The sequence below is a fragment of the Fomitopsis serialis genome, assembly GCF_022376445.1.
Source record: "Fomitopsis serialis strain Sig1Antser10 chromosome Unknown B0H18scaffold_74, whole genome shotgun sequence".
NCBI lineage: Eukaryota > Fungi > Basidiomycota > Agaricomycetes > Polyporales > Fomitopsidaceae > Fomitopsis > Fomitopsis serialis.
The window spans coordinates 139,869-157,091 of record NW_025955034.1 but is presented as its reverse complement, the minus strand read 5'-3'; the positions used below and the strand labels follow the sequence as shown (position 1 = coordinate 157,091).

Below are 17,223 nucleotides of genomic sequence, written 5' to 3'. Positions count from 1 at the left end.
CGTGTCCACTGCATCAGATCTTCAGGACTGACAGTGTTCGCATGCGCGATGTGCAGATATTTGTCCTTTGAAATGTCGATGTCGGTCGCATTTTCCTGCGGAGGTCCCACATCCGAGCTGTCGACCGTCTCCTTGTTGTCAAGATTGACTGAGGAGTCAATTACTAGAAAGTATGTAGAGAACAAGTGAGTTTGATCCCGAGCACTTCGAGGACGCGCTTGTGGCGAAATGAACCGGTACATACGATCAACGGTAGATGCCGGTATGCTACACGCGCGTGCCGCGCGTACGCCGCCACTTCCCTCCACCCGAGCAACAGCTGTACATTTTGTTGTTTTCTCCGCCAGCTAACCTACGTCTCGTAGTCCTGAGATCGTAACACAGGACGAGAAGACGACGTGTTGATTACTTGCCACGCTTAGGTGCAAGGACAAGGACACCAAACGGGGCGACGTTTGGGCAACGCCAATTTTTGTAAGTCAACGATGCTCATTGCTTTGAAGCACTCCTGTTTGCAGTACTTGATGTTAGTTTTAGGCACAAGCCATGTCGATGAAGGCCACACCGGGTGGGCCATTCCCTGCCGAAACCTGGGACAACATCGTCGACCACTTGTGGAACGACCGAAACGCGCTTGCGGCATGTAGTTATACTTGCCATGCCCTGCTTCCCGCGTCTCGTTATCATAGGTTCCACTGCGTCAGCCTCTACAGAAGTCATCATTACCATTCCTTCGAAACCCTGCTCGTTGAGTGTCAATACGTGGCCCAATACGTCCGCGTGCTTTACATCTCTGGGTCGTATCGGAATAACCCTTCGGGATGGCTCTACCTCCTCCAGAAGCTATGTCGCCTTTCGCACCTCACTTTGGAGGGGTTCCCTTTTCGCATTCCCGAAGAATTCAGGAGCGATCTCAGGCTGCGCTCCCTCATACCGCACTTGAGGACGCTGAAGATCTGTGCGATGCAGAGCGACGGAGATGACCTAGCTTCATTGATCTGTGCTTCGGGCGCGTTGTCAACTTTAACCCTTCTCGATTCGTCTATCTCATCGGAGGATAGATGGTCATCAGCTCTTTCCGTGGACGGCTCGCTCGGATGCAACGTCGATACGTTCATTTGGGTTCCTCACCATGGATTCACAGCCAAACCGAACCTGGATATGCTCACCAGGTGGTTCGAGGGCGGGCAGCGATGCCTACGGAGACTGGCTACAACGGAGATCGGCTCAGAGTTCACTCCGCATTGGTTGGTGCAGAAGCTGCTCGACGCGTCAGGTGACTTCCTGGAACACTTGTTCCTTCACTTCCCTGACCGGCCGCTCTCGGGGGATGACTCTCCGAAGCCGGTGTCCATCCCTGATCTTGGCAACAACACTCGTCTCAAAACGCTACACATGGCATTCGGCCACTGTCCCCCTGACATAACTAGCAAGCTGTGTACACCGAGCGCCCGTGACGCGTTCGGTAGTCTGGCACTGGTGGTCATCCGTATCGTGGTTCATGAAGATTACCGGGAGATAGACTGGCAGGACCCCTGTATTGAACTCGGCGATCTCTGTCTTGACCATCCTCTCCTCAACTTGGTCATCTGCTTTGAATTCAGAGGCCGGGCTGATGCATCAACCTTTGCGCGGAAGGTCATTCGCTTCGTACAACGGCTCCCAACTCTTCATCGGACAGGAGGGAGAGTGCGTTTTGGCATTGTCTGGATGGGTCACAGTGACTCATTCTTTACGAGAGGCCTCGATGGCAAGTACCATGCGCCGGAGTACTTTCTCGGTGATCCGGAATGGTACCACTAGCCCTTGGGATCGCTTATAGGAGCGCTGAGATTGTACCAGGTGCCGTCCTCGCTAGACATTTGACACCAATGACTACACCCATATAGGCTTATTCAATCTTCCAAAATGCATGTAGCGCATTATCCGTGATGTACTCCACTTGCGACTTCCCTTCCGACGCCGTGTCACAACGTATACGCTGTAGTTTTTGTTCGCGCCAGATCTCTTGACCATAGCTTTCGCTCGTCGTAACCCTGCCATTGCTTGTATATATATCATACATCGACGATGCCCTCTAGCATTCAAGCGATTACCCAACGACTACCTACAATTTCGCGCAGTAACACAGTAGGCCTGACGCGATCACGTGGTTTCATAGATGCGACATGTATACGCGTCAACTTATTCGATAGACCTTCAGAAACGCGGTCATATCAGGTAGCATTTCTGTAGTGAGCCGATGAGCTGGGGACGGGGCAGAACCGCGTAGCAGATAAACCTCAAAGCCAAGGATCCGATGACGTTCACGTACAACGCGCCCCAGTGGGTGAGTAGCAGTCTCGACATCGCCGTTGGCCAGATCGAAAGTTGGTACACACCTCGAAACCCACAAAAGTACGATTGATACAACACAATTGATAGCGCCACAATATTTCGTGCATTAAGGTATATATTAGCCGCTACGTCAGAAATCCAGAGACTCAATGAATCGCCTTCGCCCACTCCTTGACCGCCTTCTTCATACACCTCTCCAGGTCCTCCGCTACAACCATCCGATCCGTCTGCACGTCGCTCATGTCCTCGCCATGCGCGCGGAAGGACGCCAGCACGACGCCCGCCAGCTCCGGGCCGCGCTTGATACCAGCGGCATGCTCCCCTGCGGAAAGCGGTACGCCGCCGGAGCCCTGGCCGGGCGGCGGGATCGCCCCGCGCGGTGCGACGGCCCAGCACATCTCGTGCATTCGCGTACGAAGCACGTCTAGCGTAGGGTCGGTGGTGAAGTTGATCGGGAGGGAAGAGGAGGTTATGCGGTTGGCGATCCCGGTTGCGCGCGCGGCGCCGGTCCAGGACGAGGCGGACCATACGGCTGTGATCTCGAAGGGCTGTGTGCGCGGTCTGCGTGAGGGGCATCAGAGGTATGATGAGCACGCACCCCGGGTATGAAGGTGAGAGTGTCGAAGGCGAGCGCGAAGGGCGCGAGACAGGTGGAGATGACGCCGTTCATGATGGCGCCCTTCTTCGCCGACTTTACGAGCTCGGTGAATTCCTGCCGCACGTTCTCTGCAGGCCAGGAGTTGAGGAGCGTAGTAGGAGCGAAGAACGCCAAGGCTCTAGCCCCTCAGGTGGACGGCCCAGGCCACGGAACATGCCCGGAGCAGGGGAGTCGTTGGACGCACCTCCTTCAGTTTCTTTTGTTGGGTGTCCGCACAAGGAACTCGATGCGCGAGTTCTTCGTCGCTGACATGCCCTTCGAGATTAGCTTCGGCGGACGTGATGCCCATATGTAGCAGTAATCATCCGTCACTCACCCCGACGGCCTTGGCCTTGAAGCCCGTCTTCTTCTCCCTCGCCTCGGCCTCCTCCTTCTGCCACTTCCGGATCGCCTTGTCCTTCCAGCTCACCTTCTCGCCCTCCGTCGTCGGCGGGAGCGGTGCCGCCAACGGCGCATACATCAAGAACGGCGGGACCTTTGCGTGCTTCTTCGACGGCGGGCGTAGAAGCTGGGGGAACGGAACGAGCAGCGCGACGGTCGGATGGTCGGCGTCGGGCAGGTCGTCCGCGACAGGGTCGTCTATGGATATGCGGGACTCCATGGACGGCCGCTCGGAGATGTCGCCATAGCCGTGGTCGTCGTGCTGCGTCGCGGGGACCTTTCGCGGGCGGCGTCCGGGACGGTGGGTGCGACGGCCGTCGTCGTGGCGGGGTCGTCGGGGTGTGCCTCAGTCATGGTGGTCGTGGGCTGCGGGCTGTGGCTGCGGGGGAGGCGTCGAGGACATGTTAAATGAGTTCCTCGATCGGACGGATCTGACGTCAGTCGCGGACTGGCCGGCCGGGATCTGAATGACATCCGGCACGGGACCGCAGCATGCTGACGTCCGCGTCCTTACTCCTCCCCTGTGAGGCCCTGCGCCGCAGTCACGGTGCTGAGGCGGTGGATGTATCATCGGGAAGTGGTATAATATGGGTCATGTCATACCTGAGTACCACGGAGCAGCCATTGCATGGGGGTGTCGTTCCTGGAGAGCTGGAGACTGGAGCAAGCTAATCTGGCAGCGACCAGACTATGTTTTTCAAGCATAGGAATAAGTCGCCTTCAAGTTCGAATCCTGGGTTGAAACACCTGCGTAGGTCCGCTTTGTGCTGCGGAACCGTATTCGCCAAACCGAACATCACAGGGCATCTTGACCATACGAGGTTGGGCTTCAAGCTTCAGGCTTCAAAGCTTCATCACGGAGAACAGGATGGCGTCAAGTTTCAATCGGGACGGGGCGGACTAAACCGCCCTGTGCTGGCACGCAGAGTCGTTTATGACGTTTCCAGCCTGAGAAAAGCTAAGTTCTAAATGCATTCGTGGACGCTGTGATGACTGAGGACTCACGCTCGAAATATGATCGCTTCGAGTGCCAGAGGGCCTCGTTGATGCAGGGTATACATATGAGCGATGGTAAAGTTATGACGAGCGAAAGTCATGGTCAGGAGATCTGGCGAAATCAATAACTACAGCGTATACATTGTGACACGGCGTCGGAAGGGAAGTCGCAAGTGGAGTACATCACGGAAAATGGGCTACATGCATTCTGGAGGATTGAATAAGCTTATATGGATGTAGTCGTTGGTGTCAGATGTCTAGCGAGGACGGCACCTGGTACAATCTCAGCGCACCTAGTATAAGCGATCCCAGGGAGCCTGGACCGGGTGGTACCATTCCGGATCACCAAGAAAGTAGTCCGGCAGATGGTGCTCTCCATCGAGGCCCTTCTTGAAAAAGGACCCACTGTGAGGCGTCTGCCAGACAATGCCAAAACGCACTCTTCCTCCTGTGCGATGAAGAGTTGGGAGCAGTTGTACGAAGCGGATGACTTTCTGCCGCGTTCGGTCAGCCCCCGACGGTATCGCAGTCTCACGTGGGGCCCCGGCAATGGGTGGTTGAATGACTGTGAATTGAAAGCAGAAGACCAAGTTGAGCAGAGGGTGGATAAGACAGAGATCACAGCGTCCGATCCAGAGATCCTGCGACTCTATATCCGGGCACATGTCGTAAGCCATTACACGGATGACCATCAGTGTCAGGTTACCGAACGCGTTGCGGGCGCTCGGTGTGTACAAAATGTTGGTTACGTCAGGGCGACAGTGGTGGAATGCGATGTGTAGCGTTTTGAGACGAGTGTTGTTGTCGAGATTAGGGATGGACACCAGCTCGTCATAGTCGACCCTCGAGTGTACACCAGGGAAGTGAAGGAACAAGTGTTCCAAAGAGTCACCTGACGCGTCGAGCAGCTTCTGCACCAACCAATGCGGAGTGCCCTCTGAGCCGATCTCCGTTGTAGCCAGTCTCTGTATGCATCGCTTCCCGCCCTCGAACCATCTGGTGAGCATATCCAGGTTCGGATTGGCCCTGAGTCCAACGTAAGGGTCCCAGATGAACGTATCGGCGTTGCATTCGAGCGAGCCGTCCACGGAAAGTGCTGAAGACCATTTGCCCTCCGATGAGATATCGGACGAATCGTGAAGGATTAAGGTTGACAACGCGCCCGAAGTACAGATCAATGAAGCTAGGTCATCTCCGTCGCTCTTCATCGCCGAGATGTTCAGTGTCCTCAAGCGCGGTATAAGGGAGCGCAGCCTGAGATCGCTCCTGAATTCTTCAGGAATGCGACAAGTGAACCCCTCCAAATAGACATGTAAGACTGCATGCCGCAAGCGCATCTCGGTCGTTCCAGAGGTGGTCGATGATGTTATCCCAGGTTTCGGCAGGGAATGGCCTACCCGGTGTGGCTTTCATCGACATGGCTTGTGCCTAGAAACTAAAGTCAAGTACTGCAAACAGGAGTGCTTCAGGGCAGTGAGCGTCGTTGACTTACAGAGATTGGCGTTGCCCACTGGCAAATGTCGCCCCGTTTGGTGTCCTTGTCCAGTCTTGCACCTAGGCGCGCTCAACACGTCGTTTTCTCGTCCCGGGTTACAATGTCGGGACTACGAGACGTACTGAGCTGGCGTAGAAAACACCAAGATGAACAGCTGTTACCCGAGTGGAGCCTCAGCCTCAGGGAGGACTCTGGGAGATGGCTGCCGCAGTCTGGCCGGTACTTGGTCGCATAATAGCGGTGTAATACGCGTGGCACGCGCATGCCGGCATCTACCGTTGATCTACGGGTTCATTTTGCCACAAGCGCGTCTTCCAAGCTCTTCCAAGTGCTCGGGATCAAAATCACTTGCGCCGGATGCTCCTAAGATACTTACCAGTGGAGGTTTCGTTGAAACAGCGTGACACTCAGTCAACACCTGAGTGACATGGCTTGTAAGAGGACTATCCAGTGGTGGACTCAAACTGTTCCAATAGCATCGAAGTCCTAAGTCACGTTCACGTTTGCATCAAGTACATAACCGGCAGAAGCCGGACGACGCGTTCGGCGCCTGCCACTGCACGTCGCGACCCTCCTCAACAACTGAAACGTTCCTCAGGCTCGACCTCTATACCTCGGCTTGCCAGCAACTGCATCCTTTCGTAAGCAATTCTCAACCGAAACGTTCCCATACGCTAGCCGCACTCTTTCAGCCTCGTAGCTGATTTTTTTCTATGTTCAGTCCATCTTGGCGAAAACACCTCCGTGTGTGACGCATTGGCACAGTGACGTCTATACGGTGGAAGTACGTCAAAACGATTCTCGGTGAGACTTGGCTCTTACGGATTGTCATAAATTGAACTGATACCGTGATACGAGCCTCAGTTATGCCAGCAGAAGTTACGTCGTGTCGAACATTACCTGTTGAAACATGGGACAACATCGTCGATTTTCTCCGGAACGACCGGCAAGCGCTCATGACATGCAGCCTTACTTGCCGCACATTGCTTCCCGCATCTCAGCGTCAGATGTTCTATCATGTCTGTCTCGACAACGAAACCCGTTACTACTCATTCAACAAGATCCTCGCCGAGCGCAACTACGTGAAGCAATACGTCCGGGTGCTCTCTATCTGCGGAGACGGCAAGGAGGACAGCGAATACATGAGGTTTCCGTCTAACGGCAAATGGACACACCTCTTGATAGAGCTGGAACGCCTTGCGCACCTTCGACTACGTGATTTCTCTTGCTCCCTTCCTCGAGAATTGAGACGGCACACGGGCACCCTCGTCAAATGCATGCGAACACTAGATTTCGCGTGGATGGAAAGCAGGTCAGACGACCTGGATTGGTTGATATCTGCCTGCAGTGCCAACCTGTCGATCCTGATACTCTTCTCAACGCCTGCCTCACCGGGACCGTCTAACAGCGCCATCAGGACATTGGTCTGGAACACGAGTGCGGCTGCCATTGGTGAAGTCATTCCCGTGACCATGCTCATGGACTGGCCCATGGAAGCGCGGCGGTGCCTGCGGAGACTGGCCATAACGCAGATCTATCCAGATTTCACTCCAGCGGCGCTCGCGCAGAAACTGCTCAGCGATTCAGGAGACTCGCTGGAGCACTTGTTTCTCGACTTCGTGGACCTGGAAGATGACCTCGACACAGCTTTCCACCTCGACTTTAGCACCAACAGCGGCCTCGAAACACTACACATTGCCCTTCCACTCTGCCTCCTGCCGGATCTAACGAACGCGTTAGTTGGACCGCTCTCTCAAGACATGTTAAGGAGCCTCACTTCCATCGTCATCCGTCTCATCTCCCGCGAGGGGACTGCTCATCAATTCGTAAACTGGCTGCGATTCTGTTCACACCTCGGTGACATCTGTGTCACCCATCCCCTAATCAACTTCACAGTTTGCTTCGATTTCAGATACAGGGATGGCGTGTCCGTCCCCGCAGAAAATCCAGACTTGGACGGTGTTATCCCAGATGACGAAGTGGCCTCGATTACGGAGATCTACGCAGATCTAACCGCCACACTCGTAGACGATCTCCCACCGCCCGATAAGACGGGAGGGAGAGTGCGGTTTGGTATCGTCTGGTTGTGGGCCGCTGGGGAATCTGTGTTTTGGACGACCGACCATGGACGGCGCTATCCGCCAGAGTACTTTCTCGGTGATCCGGAATGGTACTACGAGGCTCAAGCTCCCTGGGACTTCTAAGTGAGTTGATATGCGCCAATATCTGTCCTTTCATACATCTAGATCTAAATTCACGCAGGTGCAACCCACAGCTCCTCCATGCATGCAGTCGGTCATTTGCGACAACTAGCTCAACGTCCCCGCGCATCTCGTACACGCGTGCGTGGAGCCCGTTCGACGCGGATACTTGAGAACGGGAGGTGGTTGTTGGAGTTCTTGGTTGTGCCGGTCCAGGACGAGGCGGTCCATACAGCTGTACTTTCGAAGGTCTGCGGATTATACCGAACAGCAGGGATCTTGCGAGGCTAGTAAACGACCACAAACCTCGAATATGAAGGAGCGTACTGAACACAGAGGCAAGGGACACAAAATAAGTGGAAATGATGTAGTCCGCTTGACTAGCTGCAGGGAACGTTGCCGGGGATCCTCCGAGCCATGATAATCTGCGATAGAGGATTGACATACGCAGAGCACTCCGTAGTCCGACTCGGCAGTACGATTTGAACATTTCCGAGCTTACGCAGCATTACGCATTGGCAGTCTCCGTACGGAGGGCGGGAGTACCGTCCTTCCTCCTAACTCATTGACAGACGTCCCGAGTCTACATGCCTCGTGGTCAGTGTTTGACAAATGCTCAACGCCGTCATGCAGTTCCTATTGCTGCATATACCTTGTCACGGCCATGCCCGCCCATACGCTGCTCCCAGAATACTGTGAGCAGCTCACCTCGTCGTGGGACGCCTGCTGCGGTGACGGCACTACTTTGGAAGGGCGTGATGCCAAAGTGCGTGATCACTTGTACTACCAGTGAGACACGAAATCAATCATACTAACCGTTCAGCCATATATGAGGGACGCAAGCCGAACGCTCAGCCTTCAGTTTGGGTCACCGACGACGATACAAATGCATCAATATGTGGCTAACACAAGCTCGTCTAAACAGAAGCTACTCGGACTCAAGGTATACGTACTCATACAGATCCCGTCCTGCCGAACCGCGCACTCAATCTACGGATTTGCAGGTCGCAAGCATTCCACCTTCGTCGTCAGATGCCGCAGAAACGAGTCCCGGCGACTGAACGTCTTCATACAACCCCCGACCATCCTCCTCCCACCATGCTCATAACTTCCCCCCGCATGTCCGGGAGCGTCCTCCTCCGGCACACCGCAGCAAACCCACTCAGGTCCGCGACTGAGAGCGAAGTGCGTGCGGACGTGGCGCTCGAAGTCGCCCTTCCGTCGCGTCAGGAAGTCGCAATGCGAACAAGTGAACCAACCAGCGTGCTTCTCGCGCTGCGTGGTCGAAGTGAAGCCAACCTGCTTATTGCGGGGAGACGTCGTGCGGACCCGGCCGAGGAGCGTCGACGTGAAAGATTGGGGGACGAGATAGGGTGCACTTGATCGCGCGCGCCTGGCTCGGGTGGTGCCCTTGCGCGACGACGGACCTCCTCGCGGCTTTGAGGGGCCGGCAGTGGCAACCTCAACCCGTCACGGGAAGCCACGGACGGGGAGGCTGCGAGAGAGGCTATCTCGCCTGAAGCCTCGGAGTGCGATGCAGGGGAGGAAGCAGGCCACTCCCAGGATGGGCTGAGGACGGGGTCGAAGACGAGGCACCCGCAGAGCTGCCACTAGGGCTCGAATATGAGCTCCCAGCGCCGAAGGCGAAGGGAGGAATGTGGGGCGAATCTGCGACGCTCATCGGTAGCGCTTCCGAGAGCCACGGGGCTGGAGGAGGGTAGCCGCAGAGAGAGTTGGCCTCATTGAAGGTTGCGGGTAGGGTGTCTGCGGAATCCCAGGTTGTATCCGTGCCGAAATATGGTGGTCTAGTATACAGGGTCAGTGACTGGAACATAGTGACAAGGACGTAGTCAACGTACGGCATAGGCGCACGGAAGGGGTCCGAAAGCTCGCTGATGAGAGCTTCGAGTTCGGGTCGAGGATAATCGTCGGGCGTCGCAGCTAGCAGCCCTGTTTGCTCCAGGTCTCCATGGGTAAAGCCCTCGTAGAGCCCCTTGGAGGCAGAGGGGAAGAGATCGGTGTGAATATCATCGAGGAGGTTGTACGTTGGGTGTGCGGTGAAATCCATTGCAGGATATCGGGTTTCTGGGCAGTGCTGGTAGGCAATGGGGACATCATGGCGGTCATTGCCACTGGTTTATACCTGTGGGGACAAAAGGCGTCTCGCCGTCCTGCAGCGCAAGGCGGCAAGGTCGAGGGAGTTCAGTGCACCTTTACAAGCACCAAGAAGCGCGCCGCTATACCTTATATGGTGCAAACGGGGTGTCGTGATGTGAAAGAAGTGTACCTTTACAAGCACCACGGTGTTAGCGGACGTAGCGGCGAGATTATCGTGGCAATCTGCGTACCCGGTCCATGATACTGAGTAGGTCCGGTACATGGGGTAGCTTGCCAGTGGCCCTGAGCTACTGCATCCATTGTCCGCTTACGTCTGTCAGTACTTGCCCGGTCGACGATAGCAGGTGACCGCAAAGTCTCGTCGCGTGTACTTCTCGCGCGCGCTGCCGTGGCAGCCTGAGCCTCCACTGACGACGGGGCGAGATTCACACCTCATTGACTTACCTGTCGGCCTTACGATTGCAAACGCAACGCAGAGGTGTTAAATCGTGGTATACAGATTAACTATGCTCGCCATAAGACAAGTCATTGTTTCGACACTCCGAGCTGCCATGCTACTAACGCTGGGTGAACGTCGCCAACGCTCTCGAAGCCCCTTCGATGGACTGTCAGTCAACTGACGGTTGCCCATGTGAGTGACGATCAACAATGCCAGTCAGACTCGTGAAGCTCACCATTCATCGCCCTTTCGGATCTATAAAGACGATCCAACCAGTCTCAAAGAAGATTGTCCAAGTGCCCATACCGTCTACCGTCAGAAACACAAAACGGCCTGGTCCTGTCTGCCTCGGCACTCGAAAGGTCCAAGCATATTGGTGTCACCTCATACATATGAAATTTACACTGAATGATTTCCATGCGCTCCATAGTCGCCGCAGGCTCGAGCGCCGCAGCGCGTTGCAGGGCAGTTCGATGCGTGTTGCGCAGAATCGGGGGAAAGAATCGGCGGAGGGTGCGTATGTTGGGCAGCGTCGCGACAGCCTTATACATGCGCAGCGACCAGACGCTGCCCAGTTCCATGCTCGTGATGCTCCGTAGAGTTGGGTAACACGGCATCTCCGTCCAATTCCAATGCATGTACGCGCAGACGCTCCCTAGGTGGATGGACTCGAGTGAGAAGGGGAGGAGCGGGCCCATGCGGGGCCATAGCTCCTCAGGAAAATTGGCGACCGCGAGTGCCTTTAGGGATGTGCAGTGCGGTAGAATCGCGCGTATGTTGTCTATGGGCCAGACACTGACTATGGAGCTTTGCAGGGGATTCGCGGACGAGCTGTCATTGGGGCCGATCCAGAGGTGTTGCACGTAAGAGCCGAGCTTTTGGTCGGAAGGCGTGTCTACGGCCACGGTCCGCTGAGGCGACCTGAGTGCACGCGCAAAGGCATTGACCTGGCGTCGTGTGGTGAGCACCACCGTGCGGAGTAAGACCGGGAGCACCCAGAGGTGCGCTGCCTTGCTGATGCACAAGAGCTCGACAGCAGCCTTCTTGTCGCTTGCCGCCGCATGTATCAGAACTGCGAAGGCGTTGAGCACGCTCAGTGAGTCTGCGACGCGAAGTGGCGACGCTCACCCTGCATATGTCAACATGCATATCAACCTAGGATGTTTGACAAACGCGTACTTCACGTATGAGTTCTGCGGGTAACTCGGCGCGCGTCATGACTCCCATGTGTATGGTATGAGAATTCTAACTGGGCGAGTCTGTCCACCTCAAGTAACGTCGCGAAGTGCAGTGATTATAGAGTCGTGCCAGAAGAACTTTGCATTGGTGACAGCAGGAGGAGGAGGAGGAGGAAGGGGGGGTCTGGCGTCAAAGCTATCGGCCTCTGATCCTAACAAGACCAAACAACCACCCAGCAATGATGTCACCGTGAGATAGTACTTATAATAGTATCGGAGGGGTTCCCAGGAATCGCGTTCTCACTACTGGCGACCATGTCGACGTCGCCTCCGACGGCAAGTGCTACGACGCTCACGCCACCTTCTCTCCCTCTCGACGCCGCGCCCATATCAGCAGCCACCGAACACCCATTCCTCACCGCGCCGGGTGGGCACGCTCCCTCCCGCGTTGCTCGCACTCTGGCTGGAGCAAGATAGGCTGTTCGCCGCACACGGTGGTCCCGCGTTTATCGGTAGAACGTTGGCTGCTGTCCCGTTCTCGTCGCTGGACGAACGGAGTCGCCGAGGGAGCGCAAGAACAAGGAGATTGTGCGCGCACTGAGCTACGGCCTAGCGAATGTAGTACGGGAGGTGGACTACTTCGGCGATATCGCCCGTGAGCATGGCTTGCAAGCGGAGGGGTGGAAGGAGCGCAAGGCGACGAGAGACTACACGGCTGAAATGGCTAGGGTCGGTGTAGAGGGCAGAATCGAAGACGCGTTGGTGTTCTTTGGGCGATGGAGCAGGTACACGTTTACCTGGTGCAGTAGTGAGATGTCGACTGATCTTACACCGAGCAGATCTACTTGGACTCGTGGCGATACGTTGGGTCGTTGAAGCCAGTCAACGCCGAGGGCGGCACTGCACCCGCAGTCAAGTCGCTCGTCAACAACTGGACCAATCCGGAGTTCGTCAAGTTCGTCGACGAACTCGCTCAGATTGTGAACAGGTAAGTTCTACGTGATATTTGCTGTATCACCGAAGCCACAGATAATCACGGTGTCTCGTCCCACCATTCACGCTTTCTGTGCGGCATCCCTTCTGGTGATACGCCTGGTCGTGCATGCTGTGGGGCAGTCTTGGCATCGAACCTGGTACTCCTGCATGGATACGTGCCGAGGCTATATGGGCTCGGGTCGTTGAATTGGAAGAGGCGTTTTGGCCCGCCGGGGGAGAGGAGCTCACCCTGCGCTTAGCGAGAAGATATAGAATGCGTAGATAACTTGAACTAGCACAAGTTTTGCGGTGTACTTGTATGGCCGGAGGACGTGGAATGTCTGTTGATCATAAGACACATGAGGTATTAGCAAGACAGATTCAGAGCAGTGCGGAAAGTCCAAAGCTTCAAAGCTTCATGAACAAGCTATGATGTAGAACAGTCTATAATCAGCTGCAGTCTCTCCTATCTATCAGTGTCGTCGTCGAACCTGAGTTAGCCCAAGCAAAAAAAAAATTAGTACATGTCCCGAGTTCCAGTGCATCACCAGGGAGACGTGAATCACGCAACGGATGGATATTTCTTCTGTGACGACGCATACGCGGATGAGGCGGAAGGCAGGTCGCGCATTTCACGGCTAGACGCCCACCGTCTTCGCATTTGGCCGCCACCACATTGTAGACTGCTGACCGCAGGAAAGCACCCGCAGACATATCGTTATTCACAGATCACCCTAGCTCATGCTGCAATAACTGTCCGGAACAATTCCCCGTGCTAGCTAGTCTACTTGTTACCCAGCGAAGACAGTGAGTGCCATGTCACAACCATCGCATTCGCGGGCCCCGTCGCCCGCGCACTCCATCGACACCGAGATGCACGAGCTCAACCACGAAGCGGACTACCTCGACGAGAAGACGCACGTCGTGGCGCACGGGCCCAACGGGACCGACGTCAAGCTGCAGCGGCACAACAGCGACCCCGACGCGCAGGCGATGGTCATCGAGTCGCTGCGGTCGCAGGTGCAGGACCTCTTCTCGCAGGTGTCGCAGCTGAACAACAAGCTCGTCAAGTCGTACGACCGCATGTCCGACGTTGAGGACGAGCTGCACGTCACGACCTCGAACCTGCGCAGCGCGACGCTCAAGATTGGCGAGCTCGAGCTCGAGCGTGCGCAACACCTCTCCGCGCTGAGCTCCGGACTGCTCGTCGAGAAGGACCACGTCACAACGGAGTTGAACCGCCTCATGGAGCGCGCGACGGATGAGGCGGCGCAGCGCGGCCAGGCGGAGAGTGCGCGTGCGCAGATCGAGAAGGAGCTCGACGACCTCAGCGCGGGGCTCTTCAACCAGGCGAACAGCATGGTAGCGGAGGCGCGCATCGCGCAGGCAAGGAGTGAACGGAAGGCGGAGGGGACGGAGCGTGCGCTTCACGAGGCCGAGGAGGTAGTCGGGATGCTGCAGACGCAGATGCAGACACTGCAGGCGGAGAAGGAGCGTGCGGACCGGCGGATGGAGGATATGCGTGCTACGATGGGTAAGGGCAAGTGGGTCGACCGGGTGCATGAGCCAAGTCCAGCCATTCGACGTCTGTTGTCTTCGCATGCACCATACCAAGAGTACTTGTCCTTCATCGCGCACCTGCGTTCAATACGGCCGGCGACTCAACATCCACCAGCGATGTCGACGCTGCTCCCATTGCCTTTCTTAGCTCGGCTAGTGACTGAAGACTCGTGCGTCATTCGTCTGTATACATGCATATAACGCTGACACCTGCTTGCAGTGATCCGACGGTCCGGCTGGACCTTGCGCCCTCACTGAACTGGCTGTCGCGGAGATCCGTTATTTCAGCCATCCACGGCGGAGAACTCTCCATCGAACCCATGCCTACCCTTGCGCTCCTGCAAGAACTCGCGCCCTCCGCCATACCTGGCCAATCACACAATACCCACATCTCATGTGCTCTCTGCGGGACGAGCATTATCTCTCCGTCCAACAGTGCCTCAGGTTCGCCCACCACAGCCAACTTTCCGTCTCCGACATCCCACCGACCATCCATCAACAACACCTGGTCCGCATCCCGCTTCAAAAACTCCCTCGTCCACACCCTCTCCTCCGGCCCCGGCGCGCTCGTGCAATCGCGTAGCCAATCCCCTGCCCCGCCCGCGCTGGCCAGCGAGCCCCCCACCACAGTATATATCTTCCGCATCGCGACGACGTCCACGGGGCTGCCCGTGTCCCTCCCACTGTCTCCGCAGAACAATACCCAAGCAAAACCGACGATATACCCGCTCTGCACGGCGCACTGGTGCCTCACGCGCCTGCGCGCTACATGCTCGATGTGGGCGTTCGTCCGCACGGGCATCGTCGAGAAGATATGGGACGACGGCGTGTACATGCCCCCTGCGAGCCTCCGCGCTGCGCAGCCACCTCCAGCGACATCAATGGCACAAACATGATGGGTTTGGTGCGGCAGAGGCGGACAGGAAACCTCCGTTCCCCGAGGAGAACGAGGATGGGGATAGGTGCGCTGTGGGGCTCTGTACAGCGCAGTTTAAGCAGCGGCAAGGAGATCGAGGGGGAGAAGGAGCACGAGAATGAGCACGAGAAGAAGGACACGGGAAACCGCTGCCCAGTCTCCCAAGAAGCTCCCCATACCCCCGCCGTGCACCCCTCGATGTCCGCGCCCTCGCCCAACAGGCCCCGACGATCCCGCCGCCTCTGCCCAAGCGCAATCGCGGCAGGGAAGCGCGATCAAGGAGATCTCGCCGTCAGAGCCAGCGACTACGACCGCTGACCAGCCGCTGACCGCCCGCCTTGGAACGCACCTCGACAGATCACTTCGCGACGCCTGCTGAGGAGCCGACGGCATTCATCACCTCCGACCCCACGGCCGTGCCTCTCCCGCCCACTGCCCCCTCCACGCCTGAACCCAGCAACCGTCCGTCCAGCCCGAACAGCCTAGCTCGCCAGCACCGGCGGGTGAAGGGAGTCATCGTCTGCGCGACCTCCACGACGAGCCCGCGCGCCGCTATCTGCGTCGCTGCGGCCGGCGTCCAGACAACCGAGCTCACGCAGTGCCTCCCCCGTGCCGCCCCCTCTTCCACGCCGTGCGGCTGCACGCCTCGACCTGTGTCTATAGTAGCCCAGCTCCGGAGCATGTAGCACCGGAGAACACAGCGATGTGTCCGCTGACGCAGCACTCCCGCGCCTGTGAGGACACGCAGCCCAAGGAAGAGGCGACCGCGGCATCGACAATGGATGTAAAGCGTCTGATAGTGAGACCGTCACGCATCGGGGGCGGTGACAGAAGGCCAGAACGAGGCGAGAAGACCGAACCTGCGGCAGAGCTCCTGCAGCCGTGGATGGCGCTGCCCGTCAGAAGACCCTTCAGCGCAAGGACAAGAGGAGACACGTGCAGAACCGAACGCGGTAGATCATGCTGACCTGTCAAGGCGGGCTCTGAGTCTGACGCTGCCCAGTTGAACGCTGACCAACACGAAGACTCGGATGCGGCGCCACTGTCACCTCTCGCGCCCTCAACGAACGGTGTTGTCGACGGGGTTGAGGGCCAGTCTCTCAAGGATCGCGAGGTGGCCGATATACCTGAGCCGGAGATGAATGGGGAGGTAGATGACCCAGCACTCTATGTGGGCGATGCGACCTGGGAGGAACGGACGTGGAAGGAATTGACGCGGCTTCGGGAAGACATGTTCTGGGCGCGGATTGGGGGTGTGCGGTAGAAGCGATGTGTTTCCTTCGCTTCGTTTCGCTCGGGGACGCGTATCTACTAGTGCGTAGTTTGGTTGGACTTGCTCATGCATTTACACGCTGTCGATGAGGCCCTAGATACTCAATAAACCATATGCTAATGAATGTTCAGCGCGCTGCCTGTGATGGCAATATGCGATTCAAAGCTGAGAGTCGTTGACGCTACGCTGACTGATGAAGCATATTTGAAGCATATAAGTAGTCCTGGTGCCTGGTGGGGGGCGCCATCGGTCACGCTGGCTCCACAAAGGTGTGGCACGCGATAAGTCCGCGTCCTCGGCTGTCCATAAGGTAACTAGGCTCCAGGCTACGCCGAAGTAAGAAAGGCTGATATGACTCACCTAATAAATTTGACATCTTGTATATTATGATACCACTCCGGATCACCGAGGAAAGTCTCCGGCGGAAGGAGTTGTTCTCCGGAAACTGGGCTGAAGAACGAATCCAGGGTGGTCCACAGCCAGGCAAGCCCGAAACGCGCCCTTCCCCAGTCCTATGGAGAGGTGGAAGTTTTGATGCGAGTTCGGAGACTACGATCGCGAATCCACCGTCATGAACGATACCTCTTCATGGAAGTATTCCTCGATCACTGGGACGAACAGAGCTGCTGAGAAGAAGGCGCTTATCCTGAGGTCGAAACATAACGTGAAGTTGATATGGGATGGGTTGCGCAGAGA

General features: G+C 56.6%; 8 protein-coding genes across 8 annotated transcripts; 4 read left to right on the top strand and 4 right to left on the bottom strand.

The window, feature by feature from the left end:
- Nucleotides 1-546: 546 nt before the first annotated feature.
- B0H18DRAFT_1122300 (uncharacterized protein) lies at nt 547-1,803 on the top strand (the record flags this gene model as incomplete). Its single annotated transcript, XM_048034489.1, has 1 exon — nt 547-1,803. The coding sequence occupies one exon, from the start codon at nt 547-549 to the stop codon at nt 1,801-1,803; it is 1,257 nt and encodes a 418-aa protein (XP_047889837.1).
- Nucleotides 1,804-2,358: 555 nt separating this feature from the next.
- On the bottom strand, nt 2,359-3,752 carry B0H18DRAFT_1026507 (uncharacterized protein). The gene is made up of 5 exons (XM_048029819.1): nt 3,677-3,752; nt 3,312-3,653; nt 3,219-3,262; nt 2,936-3,113; nt 2,359-2,885 (listed from the first exon to the last, which is right to left on the bottom strand). Exons 1-5 carry the CDS (start codon nt 3,728-3,730, stop codon nt 2,484-2,486), a joined length of 1,020 nt encoding a protein of 339 aa, XP_047889836.1. The 5' UTR covers nt 3,731-3,752; the 3' UTR covers nt 2,359-2,483.
- A 913-nt stretch (nt 3,753-4,665) lies between these two features.
- B0H18DRAFT_1122298 (uncharacterized protein) lies at nt 4,666-5,709 on the bottom strand (the record flags this gene model as incomplete). Its single annotated transcript, XM_048034488.1, has 1 exon — nt 4,666-5,709. The coding sequence occupies one exon, from the start codon at nt 5,707-5,709 to the stop codon at nt 4,666-4,668; it is 1,044 nt and encodes a 347-aa protein (XP_047889835.1).
- Nucleotides 5,710-6,677: 968 nt separating this feature from the next.
- B0H18DRAFT_1194575 (uncharacterized protein) lies at nt 6,678-8,397 on the top strand. The gene is made up of 2 exons (XM_048036064.1): nt 6,678-8,071; nt 8,143-8,397. The coding sequence occupies exon 1, from the start codon at nt 6,734-6,736 to the stop codon at nt 8,069-8,071; it is 1,338 nt and encodes a 445-aa protein (XP_047889834.1). The 5' UTR covers nt 6,678-6,733; the 3' UTR covers nt 8,143-8,397.
- Nucleotides 8,398-9,058: 661 nt separating this feature from the next.
- Nucleotides 9,059-10,274, bottom strand: B0H18DRAFT_1026489 (uncharacterized protein; the record flags this gene model as incomplete). The annotated part of the gene is made up of 4 exons (XM_048029818.1): nt 9,928-10,274; nt 9,626-9,873; nt 9,553-9,584; nt 9,059-9,529 (listed from the first exon to the last, which is right to left on the bottom strand). The coding sequence occupies exons 1-4, from the start codon at nt 10,134-10,136 to the stop codon at nt 9,059-9,061; spliced, it is 960 nt and encodes a 319-aa protein (XP_047889833.1). The 5' UTR covers nt 10,137-10,274.
- A 358-nt stretch (nt 10,275-10,632) lies between these two features.
- B0H18DRAFT_1026487 (uncharacterized protein) lies at nt 10,633-11,976 on the bottom strand. The gene is made up of 4 exons (XM_048029817.1): nt 11,810-11,976; nt 10,981-11,697; nt 10,932-10,958; nt 10,633-10,902 (listed from the first exon to the last, which is right to left on the bottom strand). Exons 1-4 carry the CDS (start codon nt 11,841-11,843, stop codon nt 10,829-10,831), a joined length of 852 nt encoding a protein of 283 aa, XP_047889832.1. The 5' UTR covers nt 11,844-11,976; the 3' UTR covers nt 10,633-10,828.
- A 105-nt stretch (nt 11,977-12,081) lies between these two features.
- On the top strand, nt 12,082-13,223 carry B0H18DRAFT_1026483 (uncharacterized protein). Its single transcript, XM_048029816.1, has 5 exons — nt 12,082-12,250; nt 12,273-12,343; nt 12,370-12,565; nt 12,643-12,791; nt 12,920-13,223. Exons 1-5 carry the CDS (start codon nt 12,119-12,121, stop codon nt 13,062-13,064), a joined length of 693 nt encoding a protein of 230 aa, XP_047889831.1. The 5' UTR covers nt 12,082-12,118; the 3' UTR covers nt 13,065-13,223.
- A 216-nt stretch (nt 13,224-13,439) lies between these two features.
- Nucleotides 13,440-15,234, top strand: B0H18DRAFT_1213656 (uncharacterized protein; the record flags this gene model as incomplete). Its single annotated transcript, XM_048036530.1, has 2 exons — nt 13,440-14,508; nt 14,559-15,234. The coding sequence occupies exons 1-2, from the start codon at nt 13,595-13,597 to the stop codon at nt 15,232-15,234; spliced, it is 1,590 nt and encodes a 529-aa protein (XP_047889830.1). The 5' UTR covers nt 13,440-13,594.
- Between the last annotated feature and the right edge of the window lie 1,989 nt (nt 15,235-17,223).